Source organism: Balaenoptera physalus (assembly GCF_965194825.1).
Source record: "Balaenoptera physalus genome assembly, chromosome: 21".
In the NCBI taxonomy this organism is placed as follows: Eukaryota; Metazoa; Chordata; class Mammalia; order Artiodactyla; family Balaenopteridae; genus Balaenoptera; species Balaenoptera physalus.
In genome coordinates, this window is record NC_138902.1 from 39,862,598 (window position 1) to 39,886,888 (window position 24,291).

The 24,291-nt window shown below is 36.2% G+C and overlaps 1 protein-coding gene across 1 annotated transcript in view; it reads right to left on the reverse strand.

Moving 5' to 3' along the window:
• The window catches only part of VEGFC (vascular endothelial growth factor C), a 97,725-nt gene that overhangs the window by 28,961 nt on the left and 44,473 nt on the right, over positions 1 to 24,291 (reverse strand). Inside the window, exons 2-3 of the mRNA XM_082444106.1 lie at positions 4,801 to 5,014; positions 3,159 to 3,349 (exon numbers count right to left, since the gene is read on the reverse strand). Of these exons, the coding sequence (XP_082300232.1) occupies positions 3,159 to 3,349; positions 4,801 to 5,014 (405 nt within the window). The remainder of the gene's footprint in view (positions 1 to 3,158; positions 3,350 to 4,800; positions 5,015 to 24,291) is intronic.

The following is a 24,291-nucleotide window of genomic DNA, read 5'->3' on the forward strand; positions in this document are numbered from 1 at the left end:
TAAAGCAGACTTAATTTTCTTATAGGAAAACGGTATCATACTTGATGTTTAAGTACTGAGGCTACTGGGTCAAATTCTATACCTATACATAGCAGTTAAACTTAGCACTAAATGCTCTTTTTAGCCCTGAAGACTTAGAATTTCTAAAGTCTAAACCTCTCTAAGGCCTCCCGCTTGACCGAGCAGTTTGTATGCTGTTGGACATACGTACTTGTCCTTACATAAATACTTTCACTCTGATACCAGTTAGGTGAATATGAGACCTAATTAGACCAATGTAGAGGATAAGTATGCAGTGGTCACAGAAAAACCACTACATAATGGTTAACTGAAGACTAAAGTTATGCATTTTGCTTACGAACAATGTACTGATTCTCTATTTTCCAAGTTCAGATTTTACCTCAGGGACTCCTATTTGGCACAGGTGTAAAGTAAACATGTATTTAGTGAGCCGATAGTAAGAGGAATAGAATGTTGACTTTTGCTCATATTAACTATGAATGGAAAAAAGGGAGAATTTTCTCTTCCATTTGTTAAAGAAACAGACATTTTTAAAAGGCCGAGCTATAATTTTTAGCATATACTTTTGTTTGGTAAAAGAATCAGTTCATTTAAAAATTACACAGGTGAGTTAATCAACTATTTTATTATTATTAATCATTAAGAAATTGTTTTAAAACTTGGTTCAACACTTAAGGGTTAAGGGTCAGAGAACTCCCTGAAACTGTAGGGGGAAATGCTGCTTATGTGTCTATATTTTTGTTTTTTTCTGGTGAGAGGGTCCACAGTTTTCATGGGATCCTTTAAGGGGGTGTGCACTACCTCTGTGGTAGGCAGCTAGGTGATCAGTGCATGAAACAGACCTCTTTTTGCCTTTATGGAGGTGATAAACATTACTCAAATAATAATGACTATATGATTATAAACGATATGATTATAAGCTATAGTTACTGCTTTGAAAGAAAAGTATTGGCTAGAGACACAGATGTAGAGAACAGACTTATGGATACCAAGGGGGGAAGGGGGGGGGATGAACTGGGAGACTGGAATTGACATATATACACTACTATGTATAAAATAGATAACTAAGGAGAACCTACTGTACAGCACAGGGAACTGTACTCAGTGCTCTGTGGTGACCTAAATGGGAAGGAAATCCAAGAAAGAGGGGATATATGTATGCGTATAGCCGATTCACTTTGCTGTACAGCAGAAATTAACACAACATTGTAAAGCCACTCTACTCCAATAAAAATTTAAAAAAGAAAAAGAAAAGAATTTTAAAAATGAAAGAAAAGTATTGGAAACTAAAAAGCATTTACAAGAATTACTGAGTGTAACCAAGGAGGTCAGAAAAATCTCCCCCAGAACTTCCTTGAGCCACGTGATGCCCCAGTTGAGATCTGAGGAACCGGTACCTCAGCGGGGAGGAGGCTAGAAGGCCAGGATGGCTCAGAGGTGTGTGCAAAGGCTCTGGGGCAGAGGGGGAAACGGGTTCCCAGGAACTGAAGGAAGCTGGAGCATTGGAAGCACAACAAGTTAGGTCAAGGGAGAGTTATGCTAGAGGATGCTGCAGAAGAAGGCAGGGGCTGTGATAAAGATTTTGGTATATTATTCTAGGCGCAATGAGCGATCACTGGGGGACTTTTAAGCTGGAGACTGACAACATCAGACTTGTGTGTTTAAAAATCTCATGCTTGGGAACAGTTTAGAGGATAGATTAGGAAGCGGGGAGGAGGGGAGCGTGGGAGCAGGGAGAGCAGAGAGGATGTTACTTCATAAGTCGGAAACAGCATCAAAAGTGTCTTGGCCGACAGTGATGGTGCTAGGCACGGGGATTCAAGACACTCAGGGGATAAAATATCTGATTTGGTGATAGTTGGGATTTGTGACAAGAGAAGGAGACGTCAATGACGATTTCCTTCTCTCCAAATAGAGACGAAGTCAAGCAATGAAAGAGGGAAAACTAGAAGACCAGGTGTTTTTTATGGTGCTGTTGTTGTTTGGGGTGAGTCTGGTGTTGGGGAGAAAAGTCCTGGCTGAGGACCTTTATACCAAACATTGGGCATCTGTATCTCAAGAAGATGTATTTTGAACTATTTAATTTCAATATGAAAGTAATCTTTAATTAATATGACTCTAAAAAGCGTGAGACATTTTTTAAAGATGCACCTTAAAACACTGTCTCTATATTAACAAGGCACCACAGAAGAATCTGTGGAGGAAATCAGGCATGAAAAATAGCTTTGGACCTTGTCAACTGGGAACTTATTTTTGCGAAGTAAATAAATGAACTGTAAAAAAGCAGGAATTTCCAGAAGTGAACGACAACCGCAACAAAGTCCCAGCACTACAATGGTCGTCATCCAGACGTGTACAACACAAGCGCTTCGCAAATAAAATTTCATCCACCAACTAAATCTAATAAGGCAATTCTGAAATGATAGATAATGAGCTCTTAATAGATGCATTTTGTTTTACTTGATAAAACGATTCTTCAAAAATCTATCTTTTGAGTGTGTTCCATGTCATCCCAATTTTAAAAGACGTACAGCCCTTTGTTCTTTGGAAAACCCAACAGGTATATCTGGACCTCTTGAAAAAAATCAACCAAATTTATATTTCATTTAAGTCAAGCACCATAATAATAAACAATATTGTCTGCGACACATATCATACTGCTGAACTGAATTATTTTAAAATATACACAATTAAAGGTATTCCAAAAAATTTATTTTAATTCCAAAATCCCTCACGTTTATTTTCTCTCACTTTGAAAAAGATGGCGTGTTTTTTCAAGAGACTCAGAAGGCCGCCATCCCTTTGATAGAGTTTGGCCTGAATATAAAAACAGCATCATTTTTTTAAATCTTAATATCTTTTTAAAATGAATATGACTTTCTGCAGAATACGCTACTGGCGTGAGCATTTCTATTTGGCCTTTAAAACGTGGCTTTCTCGGATGCCACTCTGTAAAGAGGGTTCACGAAGCATCAATTACTCTTTCGGTGATGGTCTACCACGGAAAGCACCAACTACTGGGACGTTAACTTCGTTCCCCAGGGACCAGACAAGCAACTGTGGGCGGGACTGAGGCCCTCTGAAGGCCGCAGGGAGGACGGCGCCCGGGTGCAGGGCTCGCGCAGAGCCCGGCCTACCGCCTTGCTGAGGTAGCTGGCGCTGGTGTTCGTGCACCGCTGGCCCTCGCTGTTGCAGCAGCCGCCGCATCTGTAGACGGACACGCACGGAGGCTTGAAGAAGGTGTTCGTCGCTGCCCCGAACTCCTTCCCCACATCCACGCACGCCTCCCGCGGCACGCACTGCGTCTTCCTCCACTCGGTGTCGATACCTGTCGGGTCACAGGGAAGGCCGTGAGTCGCACAGAAGCCGCCAAGGCCGAGACACCCACAGCAGGTGGAAGCCACTCACGCTTGATTTCAGAGTGAAGAGTTAATAAGTACGATGCATAACTTTGGAGCAATAGTTGATGGGATCCTGCATCGCCCCGTGAATTGGAAGAGGATATGATCTTTAACAGAGCAGCTAAAGGTATTCTCTAAAAGAAAAAAAAACAACTAACAGCTAGACGCTTTCTCAAAATGACAATAGAATATTGATTCTACGGCCCTTATGTTTGGTTTTCTTTACTTAAGAAAATGCACATTTAATATACAGATGTTTATAAAACCCGCAGAGAGAGACTCGTGCTCATTTGCTATCATACGTAGCATTTTTGGCGTCTCAGAGCAAACATAAACAACGTGTTTAATTTTCCTTTTTTAAACTGAGATGTAAATGAGATGACGGCTTTGGTTTTGGATTCAATTCAAAACTCATTTTCAGGCAGGCGATCTGGCAACCTCGGTAATGTCCTGGTGATAGGTACTTGAAATGAGAGGGTATTTTCCAGCAACTGGGACATGCATCCTGAACTTAAGCTTTTTCAGGAAAGTCAAAATCTCCTAGTCCCTTCATGCCCTCTCTTGGAATTCTGTTCCCAATGAGTCAGTGCTTTACCTATAACACTGCTGACTCTTTAAAGACTGCATTAAAAATGATGTACTTCTTAAATGTTCTAGTTTAATTTCCCCCTATTTCCCCTAAAATAAAGTTTTGGGGAAAAAAAGATATAAACTACTGGTTATTCAACCATAAAACCATTTTGCTTGTTTGCTTTTGTTCTCAAAATAATTTGCAATCTCAAACCTTTACAGCAGTTAATATCCAACAACAGGAAGGAGTTAACATTTTAAAAGTGTCCACCTATTTATGCTATGGCATTTTGTGCAACATCATAATCTTTTGTGACTTTTACCAAAGTCCAGCTCTCAAGCAAGTTCCCTATGAAGCAACACAGAAACGAGTAGCATTTGATAAGGTGATTTTTGGATGATTTAGAAATTAAACATTTCTATATCCAAAGCTAAAGAAAATTTATGTGCAATTATTTTTATGATGCATAATGTTTAAGTGATTAAACTGGTATAGTGTGTAAAATTTATCTGTATGTTTTAAAATTTTTTCTGATGGGACATCACCTCAGTTAAAAAAAATAATTACAGTGTGTTGATATGCATGCACCTCCCTGTCTTTATTTTTCAAGAAATCATCTTAACCACTCACAGTGAAATCATAAAATTCTGTATTTTGAAAATAACTCCTTATTTTCTGTTGTTTTATTTACTTTCGGCCCTAAAGGTATTCAGTGGTATTATAAATGCTGAAATTAAAGGACAAGATTGACAATTTTCACTGGGTTGATATAGGAAGCTCATTATATATTTTCTTTCCCGTACTTACTTTTTAAGATCTCTGCATTATAGTGCGCTGCAGCAAATTTTAGAGTCCCTTCTGTTCTCGTATTGGCGTTGGCCTGTTCTTTACTGTGTTGCCAGCCCCCTTTCCTTAACTGACACTTGTACATCTTCCAGTATTCGGGGTAGAGCACAGTCATGAGTTCGTCTACACTGGACACCGACCGCAGCTGCTCCTCCAGATCTTTGCCTGCATAAGCCTGTCAAAGAAGCACGCAAGATCGGTTACCTGTCAGATTAAGGGATTTGGAAACAGGTGCACTAGAAAACCTTAGCCTTGCTTTATATCTATCTGTCCATCTATCTATCTACACAAATATATATATATATATATATACACACATATGTAATATATGCATTAGAAAACCTTTAGGCTTGTTATATATGTATAAATATATATGTATATATATTTATATATGTTATATATGCTGAATTTCTATTAAATTTTCCCCAAATTAACTATCCTTGGTAAAATTACATTCATCTTTTAATTTGAATCAATACCACAATTGAAATGAAATTAAATACCACAATTAAAATGTAAAATACATATACTTAGTTTTTAGGACAGAAAATTTTGAGACATAATTTTTTAAATAATTTCTGAAGTAGCCTGTTTTATTTATAGTTGCTTTACCAAATTGGCTAGTGTGTAAGTTAAAGAAGTTATTCAAGCTTCTGTTACCCTCCAACATAAATAAAATTAAACCAAAATCCACTCTAACGCTTCGTTTCAATTTTAGTTATCAGCATCAATAAAATACAATTAAGCAGGATGCGTGAAATTAGGAATCTCAGTTTATGGAAACTATCTTAGAATAAATAATCACATGAAGAATGGGATTTCAATCACAGAATCACAGTAAGGGTTACATTTTGGCAGAACCTTCCAGTATTTCCAAAAAACCTGATCACCAAGATTTATTCTGCTATGAAAAAGACATGAAATAGTTCAGAGAACATTAATTCTGCTGACAAGTAGTTAACTGTTTATATTAGTGTATCCAATTAAGTAGAGCATTCCAAATTATGTCCATACCTAAGAAAAAAAGTTTTTTTTCTAAATTATGGGAAAATGGGACATTGTTTAACTTTATCTATCTGCAAACTGACGTATGTCATCAAATGTTTGTTTTCTATTGCCATGATTATCCCAGCTTTTAGTCTAAATATGTAATTAAATACTTTGGACACTGGTTCTCAAAGTTTAGCTGCATAGGAATCAATCTGAGAGCTGTTAAAAATGCAGGTACCTGCCCCCATCTCCCCTGCCAAGCATCTTGGATGACATCAGAAGGCTACATTCTAACAAGTTATAGATTTCCCTTTCTAATTTTTGAAGTGCAGAATTAATATATTTGCTTTAAAAATCAAAATACAATTAAATTGAAAGTCTTTTCACCACTATTTTTAATAATCCAAGTTATTCTGATGTAGGTGATTTTTGTACTACATTTTGAGAAACATAATCTAATGTAGTTTTCTTACATTATTACAGAGCATCCTAGGCAGTAGATTATGAAATGTGTTCCTTCCTATTAGATAATAAAACTGGCTATGAATTTCAGTGTTTTCCCCCTTCTTCATTAATTGTGTGAATTGAGCATATCAACTCATCTCTTTAGGTCTATGTTATAAAAATATTATATTAATCCATGACCTTCTGGAAGATATAGGATGAGTCTTGATATGCCAGACAGTTATACAAAATATAATTCTACTGAATAGATGGAGAGTGGGGTGGAGAGGAGATCTTAGCTTAAACAAAAGTGACAAAACATCCCCACACAGGTTCCCAATTAAATGTGTATGAAATATTTATCTCAGGAAAATCTCACATGAGACACAAAATTCAAGAATCAAAAATGTTTCAGAATCTAAAAGGATTACTACTGGGGAGAAAGATGATAAAAGTACATGGGTATATTTGCGGTCACTTCTACCTGGAGGAAAATGTCATAGGTGGGGTTCTGTTTGCGTGAATAGCCCTTGAACACATGGAGCAACGTGAGACTGTGTAATTGCTGGGTCCCTGGGATTCTTTTCCCCACGACTCAGCTGGTATCAAAGCCAGGTTGTGACCTAAACTGATCACATGAATCTCACACGAAACAGGCAGGAATGTTCCCTCTACTAAAAGGAGCTGCAATACAACGTACCAATGTTATACGACACAATGAAAGGTACACACCAAACTGTTAAGAAGAAAGATAGTGGTGAAGAGGGGCTTTCAATTAAGTATTATTTGAAGTTTCATGGCAAATCACTTTAGTGCTTTAAAATTTAAAAAGGAAAATGACTCTAACAATAATTATATTTGTAAGAGAAAACAATAGGTTACCCAACAGAGAAACAGAACAAAAACAACCATATAATTCACAACAGAGAAAACGCAGTATAAAAAAAATGAAAAAAAATACTAGAAAATAAAAGTTACTGTATTTATACTCTTAGGTTGAAAAAAGGCCTTTCTAAATGTGAATATAAAAATAAAATGTAAACTATCTTTATGGTAGAAAAAACTGCAAACAAAAGACAAAAAATAAAGTATGAAAACTATTAGCAATACACAGGACAGACAGAAAAGAACTAATATTCTTAAAATATTGCATGAACATGTTAAGAAGAAAACATAAGCAGACACTTCAACAGAAAAATGGGCAAAGTACTTAAACTACATATTCACAAGGAATAAATACAATTAATATGTATTTTGTGATAGCAAAAGTGAAGGAAACTATCATCCCTTTCAATCCTGGTGAGAGTATACATTTGTACAGCTCCTCAAGGAAAATGTGCCATTTCAAGTTGAAGGGCCTTAAAAACAAGCTCCATTTTAGACAACTAATTCACTTTGGAATTAAATTTCCTATCCAACAGGAGTGATAATATAATTGTGCCAGAAATATGTACAAATTTATCATGAGGCTGTCTACGATAGTATATATAAAAAACAAGCTATACAGACAATAATTAGGAATTGAATAATGTACAGTACAAACAGAAACTAGCACAGAAAGTAATGTCACTATAAAATGATGATACAGATATGTAACTCAGACATAAAAAAAGGTTCATAATATAATCTATGAAAAAGGAGAATATACAACTTATATATAGTATACCTATAACATAATGTTCATACATGCAGTACAATCTTTTCACAGAACAATATATCTGGACAGATTGCATACATGTGTGTATATATTCTCAAGAGTAAAAGCTATGCAGCAAAAAAATGATCTTCTCCAAATTGCAAGATTAAGGTAATTATTAAGTCTTTATATATTTCTATATTTTAAATTTTAAATAATGAACATACATAAAACTTTATTATCAAAATAAAAATTTAAAAGTAATCATCTCTAAGCATGTGGAGAGGCTATAGTATTAGCTCTCATTTCAGCCTTTCGTTTACTTTACTCTTCTTATATCTGCATAGAACATGCGTTTGATAAATCATTTGATGTAAACCAACCACTGGCAAAAGCAGAAGCTATCACAGACAAAATGGTATAAAAATAGCTTAACACTGTGCCGTTGATTTACTTATTCCCACTAGACTTTACTTATCATATTTGTGTGGAAGAAAAACAAGCTGTAGTATCAGAAGATCCAGATATTCATCTCGGCTACAGACCTTATTTTAATTGAGTAACATTAGATTTCATTTCTCTGAACCTCATTTTACTCTAAATGAGGCAATGGCATTTTGTGATGATTCAAACAGACATTTGATACAGAAGTATATTATACATCTTGTCGTCAGGGGTGGGATTACTTGTCATTTTAACATCTTTGGGGAGCAAAAGCACAGTACAGAGACTGTTTTTTTAGATAAACTGAGTCTTGTACTGTAACTGTGGGTACTGTACCAGTTCTGGCGCAGAATTTATTTAGATCTGCCTTCTGCGTTTTTGTTCTAAATGAACGGCAACCTAGAAATGGAGCTTTGTCAGCACTATCATGCTGTTCTGTGAATCCAGGGAAGATCAGAATTTTGAGGATAGATACTGTCAGCTAACCATGGCACATTCACATTTATAGCCTATTTTGAAGAAGTTGAAGAGGTCCCAGTAACCTAGAATGAGTTCTGAACCAGGGACACACCAAACTCCAGACAGAAGTTCTACAAAGTCAGATTCTTTGTCAATGCTTTCTTGGGTCTTTATGTTCACCAATGTTTTCCAGAACGTTGAGGTCATTTTCTTGAATATTAATATATTCCTTTTATTTTCCAAAGGGATTTGGTGTGTCTTAAAATAGAAAGTGTCTTATAAATGGATATTCAACTGTAACAAAAAGCCTACAATAATCTAAGAATGAATCTAATTTTGCATTCTGTCTTGGAGTGATCAATTAGGAGGTTACAGTAACTACTCCTATGTAACTTCAGCAAGTATACATTTGCAAACAGTAACCTAAGTGTACGTTCACTGGAAGATTTTGAGATGCTACGGAAGTCAAAGCTGAGAGTGCAACGTTGAAGGCAGGGAGCTATATACAACCAGGCATAGACCCCTTCCGTGGTGATTCATACACCTAAAACATTCCCTTCTTACTCTGCCAGGAGAAGGATGAAGTAAGATCTCTGATTCTAGAAGTTACATGATGAGAAAGAGCTTTGGGATTTCACCCACACTCTGCAATTCTCTCTGGTTATGAAGAATCATAACATGAATTGAACACTTGAGGTGACCTTGAAAGCAGCCTCTGATCACTATATTTTACCCACATAGCGTGTAAAAACTAGTTTTCCTCTTGCTGCTCTGTGTTGACTAGGGGTTGTTCAGGTGTAGGGAGAAAGCAAAAGTGCACGTAGGTTGCCCTTCTTCCAAGACCTGAGATAATGCAGAGAGTCAATGAGAGGTGGGAAACCATAGCATTCATCTAGCATTAATGTTAGCAATGGTCCTGGATTTGTCAATGAGTGGAAATTGGCTGTTAAAAACCCTACAAATCCAATGTCAACAGTCCCTTTGAACAACAATCTTAAGTTAATCGCTATGCTGTATATAAACTTGGCACTCATTTAATAATTTTATGAAGTTGAAAATTAATGGGAGGATGCACATTATTAAATTATGGAAAATTTCCTTTCACCTAAAAGCATATACTCATCAAATATTCATAATCAGAATTGAAAGAATGGGCAAGAGTCCATCAAAGCAAGGTTTGATCATACTACTATATTTTCAGGAAGTGACCAAAAGGGTCATAGGTAAATCTGGTTAGTTGTCTAATACGTCTATATCGGTGGAAGAGGGAGAAAAATTACGTAATATTCAAACTGGAAAAGAAGGGATGTTTGTACTTATCTTAAGCTGTCCATATGCCATTTAAAAAAGTCTGGCTCAAGTAATATTTTATATTGGAAAGAAATGTACATTTTTATGGACAGCTTCATAAGGCAAAGGGAAGATGACTTGATTAAATTACCAGTTTAATAAGATAAGAAATTTATTAAAAGCCTGAAAAGGAAATATTTGTCATATTATTCATCACATACATCATCTCTTTGTCCTAAGAAACCAAAATATCAGTAGGGATCAAACTATTATAAGGCAGTTATCAAGATGAATAGCTTTACACTACCATTGGGTTTTCTTCCTTTCTTCTTTGAAAATAGGGTCTAATCCAATCATCAGAATAAGTGGTTACTGAAGTTATTTATTCTGCCCCTAAAATAGCAAAGGAAATTGCTTATTCACTCCTTATTTAAGAATGGCAGTTGTAAGACAGATGAACTTGTGGGTCATTCTGTTTCCTTCAGCTAACCAGCCATTCTGGGCAAATTTATAAATTGTAAAAGTATGTTCTAATTATTTAAACCTTTTTAAAGCAAAATTTGGGCTAGGTGGCATAACGGAGAGGGGTTGGATTTTAGAACTCTTCCAATACATAGTTATAAAACTTTTAAAATCATCCTTTGGTAGAAAATAACAAATAACTCTGGAAAATCAAATGGTATCCTTCTTAGGAACAGAAATTTGTAAATGTTTTACATAACCGTCGCAAATCATTTTACCCAGGGTTTCAGTGAAGGTATCAGAAGGATTGTTTCACCCACAGGTCACCCATCATGCAGGTCTACACCAACCTGATGTGCCACAGATAGGTAACTCTGGAAGCAGATATGTACATTTTAGTTTAATATTGGAAGTTTTAATTGGAAGTTTTAAGTTTTAATTTAATTTTTGCCTAATCCTCTGACATTTTTATTGTAAATGTTGAAAATAATGCCATAATAAAGAATGGGCTCTTTAAAATCCATTATTGAGAGCATAAGTTATTTATTTTTAAAAAATAAAAGTTACTATTTTGGTTTACCAAATATATGAATTAAATAAAAAGTCAAATTTTATTTCATCAAAATCTAAGTTAAATAGACTCCTAGAAAATATTTTAAATATTTGTTTTCAATTACGTTATTTCTGAGACAACTTTCTAATGTCAACATAGACAACCTGTCATGTCTGCATAATCGACGCAATGGACAAGATACTCTATACACACTGATTCCTTGCACTGAACACTGAAAACCCCTTGCTTGTGTCTTATTCTTGAATGAAATTGACTATTTTTCCTTGTAGAATGGCAAAATAGTCTCAAAAATATTAATTCCATCCTTTTTCCAGATATGATTACAAAAGTAGCACCAGGTAGGTGAAGCCATAAATAGTGAATGCATTTACTGACTACTAAAGAAATGCTAAAAAACTAAAACTTATTATTCAAATATTCCTATATACATATTGTAGAGCAGTAGCTCTCAACCAGGAATGATCTCCCCACCCCCAGGGTCATTTGGCAAAGTCTGCAGATGTTTTTGGTTTCAGAGGTATGGCGGTGATGCTAATGGTATTAGTAAGTACAGGCCAAGAAGGCTGCTCAGTGTTCTAGAATGGACAGGACAGTCTCCCCCCAAAAAAGAAATACTCAGGCAAATGTGTCAAGAGTGCTGCTGTTGGGAAACCCTGAAGCCGAGTAAGAGTGGACTTTGTCATTTATTAGCCTCTTAGGAACACACCAGAAGGTTGGAAATTTGCATGAATTTCACCTTGTAAAATCCCTAGAGACATCAGAAGGAGTGAGTGAATGGGTCTAAAACACCACCAGCAGATAGCCTTAATAAATGTAACGTTCTTAGGGACATTTACTTACTGGCCAGGATGTCATTATTTTCCTTTTTACATAGACATTTCTTAACAGCTTTCCTTTGTTTTCCAACAAGAAGAGAATGTAGCAGTTTAGACACAGTCTTCCTAGGTAAATAATAAATTCAAAATGTTTCATGATTGTTTTCCTTTGATTGCTTATAATTTTTTTCTGCTGAAGATTTAACTAATTTCAAAACTAGTTTTACATATTTTTTTAAAGATGCTTATTCAGAAAACTATTTTGAAATTTAAAAAATGTAATGGGTTATTATAATATTTCTTTTTAGTAAAATTTCTTTTCTTCTTTGGTATTTTAAGACCAATTTATGTTAATGCTATTTAATATTACTATGAAAGTAATATTAACAATGCTTTTTTAAAAAAACCTTTAATTAATGAATCACAAGGACATAGTTTGAGGGATTTTTACAAATTGAATAAACCCTTGTAATCATACTCAGATCTAGTTACAGAGCACTGACCACATTCTAGAAACTTTCTTTGTTCTTCTGTTATAACTTTCCACCAAATGTTACCATTTTGTTACATTTCTACATTTCTGCCTTTTACCAGCATAATTGGTTTTTAGTCTTTTACAAATTTTACATAAATGATATCCTACAGCATATAATATTTTGTGTTGGGTCCTTTTTCCCAGTCTGTTTGTGAATTCCTCTTTGTTGTATAAAGCAGTTGATGTCACTGCCGTCTTGTTTTCTATTGTATGAACTTACGAAATTTATCTCTCGTCTATACCTACTTGTCTTTTGATGGACAAAGTATGCATTTGGGGGGCTGCATAACTAGAAACAGAACTGACAGTTCAGGAGGTATGCATTTATAAATACGGCCAAACCATTTTCCAAAGTGATTGCACCAACTGACAATCTATACTTCCGAGGGCTGCTCCCTGGCATGGAGCCCTTGCCCTTGCCAACAACTAGCAGTTTTTAAACTTTAGTCACTCTCATAGGTATGGGATACTAACTCATTGTGGTTTTAATGAGTAATGCTTGGAGGACTGATGACATTGAACGCCCTTTCATTTTATTTGGACACTGGGTTACCCTCTCTTAAGACGTGCCAATTAAAAGGTTTTGATCCATTTCTGTTGGCTGTTTTACTTGTTGATTTATAAGAGTAAGATGTATTCTGGATATAGGTTCTTTGTCAAATATGTGTATTGCAAACATCTTCTTCCACTAGGAAACTTGTAATTTTACTCTCTCAATGGTGTTTTTGATGAAGTAAAATTCTTAATATTAATGATGTTTGAACTTTTCTTTATGGTCAGTGCTTTTGGTGTATTTAAAAAAAATCTTTACCACAAAGTCATGAAAATATTATCTTATGTTGTCTTCTAGAATCTTTATTATTTTACTTTTCAAACTTGGACCTACAATTAACTTAGACTTGATTTTTTAGTATAGTGTGAGGTAGAGGTCCTGATTCTCTTTTTTCCCACATCTAATTTTAATGAAAAGCCCATACTTTTGCCATAGCACTGCACTAGTTCCTTTGTTGTGAATCATGTGACTATTTACATTGGGTCTGCTTTGGAACTTTTGTTCCATTGGTCTTTATTCTTTTTTTAAAATTTATTTATTTATTATTTATTTGTTTTTGGCTGCATTGGGTCTTCGTTGCTGCGCGTGGGCTTTCTCTAGTTGCGGCGAGCGGGGGCTACTCTTCATTGCGGTGCGCAGGCTTCTCATTGCAGTGGCTTCTCTTTGTTGCGGAGCATGGGCTCTAAGCGCGCGGGCTTCAGTAGTTGTGGCACACGGGCTCAGTAGTTGTGGCGCACGGGCTTAGTTGCTGCGCGGCATGTGGGATCTTCCCGGACCAGGGCTCGAACCTGTGTCCCCTGCATTGGTTTACATTAGGCACTCAAGGATAGCAATAGTTTAGTAATAGTAGTAGTGGTGGTAATAGCAGTAAACATGTGGGCAATAATTATATTAAGGGATATTCATTAAACTCCATAAAAGGTTCAGTTCTCAAAGCATACTTTAACATTAATTCTTATTCACTTAAAACCTGTGTTCCTTGTGAAATCTCGTTTTCTCCCACCATGTCTACACAGTACTTAAAATCACATAATGCATACACAGAGATACATTTCTAACAAAATCTAACTGAATTCTGATTTTTCTAGGACAGATCACGTTTTGGAGAACCACACATACATGATATAGAATAACACTAAGAACGTGTGTTTGGGGCACAGATACACCTGCGTTTGAATCTCACCTTCTCCACTTACTATGTGTGTGACCTTTGAGGCTCATTTCTCCCTGTGAAATATGACGACTGCCGTAAAAATGAGCTACTTTGAAATAAAGTATGTAAATAGCCCAGTGCTTATTTATAGTAGGTTTTTCATAGGTGTAGAAAATGCTGATATTAATAATACCCCAAGCCTCTGGTTTCCCATTTATAAATGTAGATATTGAAATGTATCGTGCAAAGCTTCTGTGTATGTAAATAAGACAGTATTTGGAAAGGTAAAGCACATAGGAAGAAGGCTGGTACACTAAGCAGTCACTTGTCCCTAATAAGATGTTTAAAATAAATACCAAAGGGAAAATTTTATGATTTTACAACTTTTACTGAATGACTACTCTGTGCCAAAGACTGTTCTAGGCATGCTAGTTATAACCAAGGTTTCTCCTTTCATTGAGCTTACCTGCTAGAAATGATATATAATTTTTTGAGGGCTGAGAATATTAATTATAAGATCCTCGAACTTGTTTTTTTCCAAAGAATTTGCTAATTTTAAGGCATACCTGTTTTGTGTGTTGCAATTAATTCCAGATTAAATTTTTTGTTCCTTATGTGCTTCTATGTCTAAAAGATTCCAGATTATTTACCAAAGTGTCGGGGGTGGGGGGTGGGGGGGAATTTGTTACTATGAAACAATGTTGAATAAAGCAAAGTTGACTTATTTAACCAGAAGTACTGTGTCTGAAAACACAAAAATTTCATTTTGCATTTTTACTAACTTTGAGCTGTTAAATTTCTCTTTATAATTAAAACCCATTCAAGGATTTTTGTCAAAATAGCAAAAGCATAAATTCTAAGCATGCTTTTATTTATAAATTCATTTACTCAACTACTTATTTTTCTTTGGTACTGATTTTGGACCACAGTTGCACTCTGGCTCTGGAAGGGGTGTGTGTGTGTGTGTGTGTGTGTGTGTGTGAGTGTGTGAGAGTGTGTGTGAGTCTGTGTCTGTGTGACTGTGTGTGTGTGAGTGTGTGTCTGTGTGACTGTGTGTGTGAATGAGTGTGAGTGTGTGTGAAAGTGTGTGTGTGTGTGTGAGTCTGTGTGACAGTGTGTGTGAGAGTGTGTGTGAGTCTGTGACTGTGTGTGTGTGTGTGTGTGTGTGTGTGTGTGTGGTGGGTGGTGGGGTATGCTGAGGACACACACTCAGTAGGTAACCGAGCTAGGAGAATGATGAGAGTCTGCTGCCACGTGGGATTCAGCGTTCGGGATCTGGAATGTTTTCTGGGGGCAGTACCTCTCAGTTTTGGGGGAACCACAGCCATTTCCTTATCAAGCCAGGTACTCCTAGATCCCCATCTGCTTCCTTTAGAAACAGCTCCGCTCAACCTGATGAAGTTCTCAGTAGGCTTCCTTAGCGTGTCAGCCAGTGTCAGAATAAGTCTTCCTTTAACAGTGCTCGCCACCAGTTCATTCATCCCATGCTGGTTTATTCCCGTGCTAATTTCAGACCATCTCCACTTACTTCCGTTCCCTCATTCCTGCATGCAGTGGGCAAGCCTACCTCACGCTTCATAAAGAAAACAGATGTGAAAGAGCAACTCATACACAAAACGAGTGAAATGCTTCTCCTCATCCTCTCCAAAGCTAGCAGCTCTACAGGGGCTTGGAACCATCCTGTTCTAGCAACACGACTCCTCTTGTTCAGCCTTTCTCTCTCTCTTTCTCTCTCTCTACTGTAGTGTTCCTATTAGCACAGGAAACTGTGGTTCTCCCAGATTTAAAAAAATAAATACAAACAAAAGCATCAACAAGCAGAAGAAAACCCTGTGTAAGTCCACATCCCTACTGAGCTATTGCCATTGTTCTGTTCTCCTTCACAGCTTCCATTTTGGAACATGCTGTCTATATCTGTGCTATTCCTACCTCCTAATCACTTGTCAAGGCTCCCACAATTAACCCACTGCAACTGGCTTCCCACAGCTTCTGTGCGAACCCTCTGTACCCCGCCATACTTGACCTCTGTCCTGCGGATCACCTGCTCGTATTGCAAAACCATGTGTTCTTTTTCTCCCTGAGTCACACTTTTCTGCTCTTCCTTCTCCCTTAGTGGCTGTTATTATCGGTAACCTTTGCTGGCTTCTCTGATACATAATCCTGAACGTTTGCGTTCTCAGGGCTCAGAAATAGTTCCCTTACATCCTCCTTACACGTCTTTCTGAGTATCCTCATCCATTCCCAACCCTGAAAAAACGATTAGATTTCTCAAGGTCTCATTCTTAACAAATCCAAAACGGAATTGATGAATTTCCTCTCCAAATGCATTTCCTCCCGGGTTTTTCCCAGTTCTTTAAAACTTACTAACCTATTGCTCATTCAAAAGTCTGGGAATTAACACTTATCTCTCTTTCCCTTACTCCTAAATATAATCTATCAGCCAGTACTAATAATCTTACCTCTAAAATATAGCAATTTTTCTCCATGTCCTTTGCTGACCTCCTAGTTTACGCCACCAGTATCTGTAGCCTGATTTATTGCATTACCTTCATAACTGATCTTCTCAGCTGCTCTGCTTACCCCTCCAATTGACTCTCCACCCACAAATCACAAGAATCCTTGAAAAACACTCATTGATTGAATGATCCCACTCACCCAGGTTTCGGTGGCTTAGACATCAGATAAAATCCAATCTAAGGCCCTGAGCATCTGACTCCCACCAATGCGCCAACCTCATCTCATACCATTCCCGCCCTCAGTCATAGAACATTGGTATCTCCAAAATGCCAAGCTTTTTTCAAATTTAAAACCTCAGAAAAATCTGTTCCATTCCTAAAATTGTATGTCGAGGCACTATACACGGGTGGTGCTTTCTCTTCGTTAAGGCTTCAACTGTAAGGTCACATGATTACTGCAGCTTTCCATCCACTGTAACTAAATAACCTAATTGACATAAACTACTTCAGCACCTTTTTGTTTCCTCCATATTATTTTAGACATTGCAAACACTAGCTTATTTACTCTTATTTACTCCCTTGCATGCCTGTCTTATTGCCTACTGTATACTACCTTTGTAGACTGGCATATAGAATTTAGTCAAAGAATAAATGAAAGAGTAGGATAGGTTAAAATCAGTTTCCTGTCATTTTTCATGACATGGAAGAACTCTATAAATAATGCTTTCCTAAAACAAAAGAGAAACGTTAGAAAAATATTTAAATGTAATTTAACTCAAATCTTATTAAAATGGCCCAAAAGTAATTATTGATAATGATGTATTTTTTTTCTTAAGATGACAAAGGTATCATTTAGGAAATAGTTCCCTGTTTAGTCTGAATCAAGGAATAAGAAAATAAACACAATTTTCTTTTTAAAAATAACATTGAAAAACAGTACAACATTTTTATTTTAACTATTTCAACATTTAATATTTAAACTCTTTGACAAGGTTAAGTCAATGGTAGATAGTAAACATAGGAAATCCACAACATTTTAATCTGAATATTTTTCTCTATCTTATTTTCACACTCAAAAATCAAATATGGATAGGAAAAAAATTTTAAATCCAGGAATACAAGAAAGACAGAAAGAAGGAAAAAAAGAAAGTCTGATCCACACAGACCTCATAAAAAGTAACAAAACAAGTGTTTATTCATGAAAAGATAAATAAATGAATATTGGATTAAGGAAGACCCTATTCATTTTATAGTATAAGTGGAAATTTTTTAAGCACTTAATTGCATTTTCCCCCTTGAGTGGGGGAAAGTGAATTAAAGCACATGGCCTCAGAAATACATTCTGAAGTCAGCAGTTTGGGGCATGAACAGGAAAGACAGAATTACGTTGTAACTGAAACATTACACTTTTATCTCCTTTTTGCCCCACATCATAAAGGTTATCAAAAGCATTGCAGAGCTCTATAAGGCTGCCATTCATTTTATTCCTCAAACTCAGGAATCTAAAGTCCAGGACCTTGGAGAATGATCTTCCTTTCACCACCTCTGTATCTCTAGTACACAGAGCCTTACTGGACTGTCACGTACCCTGTCTGGCCCTAACCTCTTATTGGCTAGAAAAAGTAATAGAAGTTTACAACTATCCCCATTTCATCAGAATGGAAGTCCTGCCACCCACAAAACAAAGGTGAAAAGGACATAAGGACAGAGTTGCTTGCCAAAGACCCAAAGCAAAAGGGTACCAAACGAAAAAGCAAAGTCAACAACCACAAAGTTCATAGAAAATTTAGCGGTAAGGACCATGAGTTCAGTATCAGTGAGAATTAAATATTTAATTTATATAGCCTTCCCCTTGCGATGGTGAAATATCATTGACATAACATTTCTAATGTGTCGATTCTTATATCAGTCGAAGAGCAAAAGCAGTCATGGGTCATGACAAATGTATGATGAAGTAATATAAAAACCTGTCATCTAGTTGGTTTTAGTTTTTCCTATAGATCTGATGCTTCTACACACATTTTTTTTAGTTTACTAACGATATTTATTGGCATCAGAGCTAAACCAAGTCGGTCATGAATGAAAAATTAATCTTTCAACTTCTAGTTAAATTTGGCAGATTCAAAGCAATTGTACAGCTCTGCTTTCCTCCCCAGAGCTTCACCCTAAAGCAGGGGTAATGTATTATGAGCACAGAGGTAAAAAGAACAGGATAGGAAAGCATGGTAGATGAAAGATACTGATGTTTTTTAAGATAAATACATAGAAGTGTTATCAGAGGAGACAGAGCTGAAAACCATGTGCCTAGAGCTGGGAAGAAGCAAGTCATTTTATGCCTCAGATCCACAAATATATTTGCTCACAGGTACTTGGCTAAACGGAGGTGAAGAAACAGGTAAACATGGGGAGATTGGTTGAAGTTAACGTAAAGACCAAATTTAGCCCTCAGATACTCCGTTTATCCCCTCCATCCAGTCAAGCTAATAAATCTTTGAAATCCTAGCCTGATCCTAGAGGCTCATTCTAGGGAGAAAATGAAAGAGAGAGCTCCAAACCCAGGCTCACTAGGAGAGCAAAAAGCAGGACAAGACTTACTGAAAAGAAGAGAGGACTAAGGAAAAGCCTACACAGAAAACAGTAAATTTACAAGCTCCTTACTTTGCTTGGTCCCCATCCTGGCTGGCAGCCAGACTCACACACCCTCAATAGCCGTCCACCACCGTGCACACCTACCCCCGCCCACCGAAGTCATAGAATGTTTTTTCTCTGGAGAGTCTCTGTGGCCACAGGGAAAAGATATATAGGTTGCTTACAGAGATGTTGCCCCCAGTGAGGAAAAAAAACCCCAGATGTCTACCCACTTGCTCTATATTAAATCCTATCAGTTGACTAGCTCCACACCCAGAGGGAACTTCTACTGATTTTTTTCAGTGATTCAGCCTTAAATATAAACAATAACAACAGCAAAGGATGGTAAGAAATTTGAGGGAAATCTCCAATGTAACAAAAAGAGAAATAAAACAAACAAATGGACTCTAACGAAAACAGAAAATACGGGAAGTAGAAGAACCCTTAAAGAAAAACCCTATAATTCTTTCAGATATTATTAGAGAAGACATTATGAAACATCAACATCAGAAGAAATAATACCAAACTTACACAAACACTTAGAAAAAAATGAAGTAGGAAAAATACATGTCCCATCTTATTCGATGAAGCCGTTATTACTGACACCAAAGTGAGATAAACACATACAGGCAAAACAATTTCTTAGAGGTGTATTTTTTCTTCAGGCATTTAAGCAATATTTTTAAATTCATCTCTTGGCTCTTGATTATTCATTTTTTAAACATGTGGCAATTGTAGTCGTCATTATTCAACAAGTACTTAAGTTCTTGTGTGCCAGAGACTATTCTCTTTGTGGACATGGATTCTGGTAAACAAGTTTGAGAGCTATTGGGCACTGAAACCTGGACCACTTGGTTTATATTTGCACAGTGAGGGAGACGGGAAAATGTCCACGTGAAAACCCAGTTTCTAGCGTGTGTGACAAAGGATGAAAAGAGAAGACTATGGGAGGACCCATTTTGAGGGCAAATACCGATTCCAGTCAGAATGGCCATCATCAAAAAATCTACAAACAATAAATGTTGGAGAGGGTGTGGAGAAAAGGGAACCCTCTTGCACTGTTGGTGGGAATGTAAATTGGTACAGCCACTACAGAGAACAGTATGGAGGTTCCTTAAAAAACTAAAAATAGAACTACCATACGACCCAGCAATCCCACTACTGGGCATATACCCTGAGAAAACCATAATTCAAAAAGAGTCATGTACCACAATGTTCATTGCAGCTCTATTTACAATAGCCAGGACATGGAAGCAACCTAAGTGTTCATCGACAGATGAATGGATAAAGAAGATGTGGTACATATATACAATGAAATATTACTCAGCCATAAAAAGAAACAAAATTGTGCTGTTTGCAGAGACATGGATGGACCTAGAGACTGTCATACAGAGTGAAGTAAGTCAGAAAGAGAAAAACAAATCTTGTATAATATCGCTTATGTGTGGAATCTAGAAAAATGGTACAGATGAACTTATTTGCAAAGCAGAAATACAGACACAGATGTAGAGAACAAACGTATGGATACCAAGGGGGGGGTGGCTGGGTGGGATAAACTGGGAGACTGGGATTGACATATATAAATTACTAGGCATAAAATAGATAACTAGTGACAACCTACTGTATAGCACAGGGAACTCTACTCAGTGATCTGTGGTGACCTAAATGTGAAGGAAATCTAAAAAAGAGGGGATATATGTATACATATAGCTGATTCACTTTGCTGTAGAGCAGAAACTAACATAACATTGTAAAGCGACTATACTCCAATACAAATTAATAATAAAAACGAAACAAAAAAAGATTCATTTTAGACATGCAAGTTGGGAAGCATTTAAGACATCCATGTGGAAATGAGGTGGCAGTATGATATATGGTTCTACTGATCAGGAGAAGCCTATCCTGTAAATTTAAGTATGACAGCTGTCTATGTGTCTGGTTGGAAAATGAAGCCATGTGTGTGGTTAAGGAGGTACAGAGTGAGCAGAGAGCTGCACAGAACCTAGGTTGGGGAGCTACAACCTGACATTCAGAATCCAGAGGATGAACCAGTGAAATAGCAAATGGAGAGGCAGAAAGAGGTATTGTCATGAAATCGAAAGAGAGTGTTTCTGGAGGGAGGGAATAGTTTAAAATGGAAGTCTAATTCTTCTGCACACTTTGTAAGATGACAACCGGAAAGTTGCATCACTGGGCACTTGAGCGAGGGTGGTGACTGATCTAGCAGCGTGCAGGGCAGAAAACAGGTAGATGAGACAAAGAGGTGGTGACTCATTGGTTGATGTCTTACCCAAGAGATTGAGAATCTTCCTAACCACTTCTTTCTAATTTGTTAAAAGAATGAACTTGGGTTTGGGGGTTTCTAAGATATAGATTTGAGGAACCCTGACAAGAAAGAGACTACTAAAAACGCACCTGCAGGAGGTTTTCAAGGGAGCCAAATATTAATAACAATCACAAAATCCAAGATCCGAGATTCTCCAGTTTTTGAGAATAGATTTTGAAACCACCTCACCTTCTAGTGGAATCCATGAAAGTGGATGAAAAAGGCATGAATACGTAACTTAAACATATCTGATAAAACTCGTTCCAAAATATAAAAATTTCCATTCAAATTCAATGGTAAGAAAACAACAACAAAAATGGGCAAAAGATCTGATCAGACACCTAACCAAAGAAGATTACCAGATGGCAAATAATTGCATGAAAAAATGCTCAACGTCATTGATTATCAGGGAAATGGTCATTATAACCTTCACAAGATGCCACTTCACATCCATTAGAATGGATAAAATTTAAAAAAATACAACACTAAGTGCTAACAAGGATGTGGAGAGACTGGAATCTCATATCGTGGAAGGAAATGTAAAATTGTACAGCCACTCTGTAAAAACCGTTTGGTGGTTTCCTATGAAGTTAAACATATGCTTAGCAGCCATCCCACTCCAAGATACTTATTTAAGTGAGATGCAAATTTAAGTTCACATAAAAATTTGTACACATGTATTTATAGAGTTTATTCATAATCATGAAAACTGAAAACAATGCAAATGTCCTTTAACAGAGTAGATGGATACAACTATGATACACCCATACAACGGAATATTATTTCAGCAATAAAAAGGAACTACTGATATTTGCAACAATATAGAGAAATCTCAACTGAATTATAATGAGTAAAAGAAGCCAGACTCAAAAGGCTCCTTGCTGTATGATTATCTTTATATAACATCCTGAAATAGGCAAACCTATAGGGAGCGGACCTGATCAGTGGTTGCTAAAGGCTGGAGGTGGAAAAAAAGGTTGACTCCAAAGTGGTACAAGGCAACAATTTTTGGAGAGGGCGCTGACTGAACTACTCTACATCTTGACTGTGGCAATGGTTACCACATGTATATAATTTGTCAAAACTCACTATAAAGGGTGACTTTCTCTATATGTAATTATATCTTAATTAAAAAGAATGGAACCTAAATCTAACTAAAATTTAAATATATGCAAACTGAAGGCTAAAGTAAAATTTTAAACATCGTCAAAGTACTTACACCAATAGAAACTAACAGGTCAGTTTAAAGCAGAAACACAACCTTAACACTACTGATTTTTTTCTTTAAAAAGTTAAATATATAATTTAGCTTTTTCCTAGAAAAAATTGTTTGGTACACACAGGACTTCATCAGATTCCTCTTCTTTTTTCATTTCAAATAGTATGATTTTACCTTCTGAGTTGAAAGCAATATTGTACTATCTTGCAGGACTTGAGAAAAGTGGTAATCTGCGGTCAAATTTGGGCTTTGTTTCTAGTTACTAGCTAAGCAACTTTGGAAGAGTTACTAAAATTCTCTGGGTTTGTTTTCCCATTAAAAAGATACTGATTTTAAAACTTGTATACAAAGTTGTTCTATTGATTTGTTTTTATAGACACATGCAAAGTACGATTAAGTAAAAGATTGAATAAGAAAGTCAAGTCTACTTCGGGTTTAGGTGAAAACTACATGGTGGTCTGCTACATTATCATCTGTAATTTTAGCAAATATTTTATAATTAAAAACATTTAATAGTTATTATAATAAATGAGTTATATCGTGCTCAATACAAACGCTCAATAAATAGAAGGAACTATCACATTCTTATGTTAGAAAACCCATCTTTAGACTGGTAACAAAAAATGTACAACAATTTCTAAAACAAACGTGATGGTTATATTTTTAACTAAAAACAACTGCTTTTACAAAACCTAATTTGTAGTCAGCATTGACTAATTACTTTTAGGAAAAGTGAGTGAAAGGAATTTGTAGACTATAAGAAACAGGTAAAAATTGCAAAAGTAGGAGAAACCTAAAGGAGTATAAAATTATTTGAAAAGAAAATGTTTAAAATAAATATAATATGTTGTCTGTATGTATATGTATATAAACATATTCATTATAAATTATATACTCACATGCAAAGTTTAGGATGTCATTAATAAAATGGTTGTGGAGAAATGTTTACCCAACTTCTAAGTATGTGGACTTATAATAATAGTTTTAAGAAAATATTAAAGACAATGATCATTTTATGACTGTACAAAGGCAGAAATTTAATAAATATAATCTGAAAACATTGTCAGTTTCCTCCTTTTCCTTTAAACTATTGGCAAGGCAACTATTTCTGATTTTGCTAAAGATGTCATCTATAGCTGTTGAAGGGGCCATTCCTTGCTTGGAAAGAGTTTCCAGTGGATTCCTCTGTAATGGAATTTTGCTGTTTATTTTTCAATCTATGGGGAATCTTTTTTCTGGCAATATTCACTTCTCTCTTCTCTTGGAGCTTCTTCCTACAACACATACTAACTCTAAATAGATTCAAATACACCTTTCAATTCCCCAACTTCTATTAACATTTCTCAAAACTAGTCTTTCGGGTACAATGAAAATCTGTCTTTCATTCTTTATTTTTCTTCACATATTTTTCAAACATCATTCTCTCTTATCCAACACTTTTATCCACACTTTCAGGATCAAAAATAAG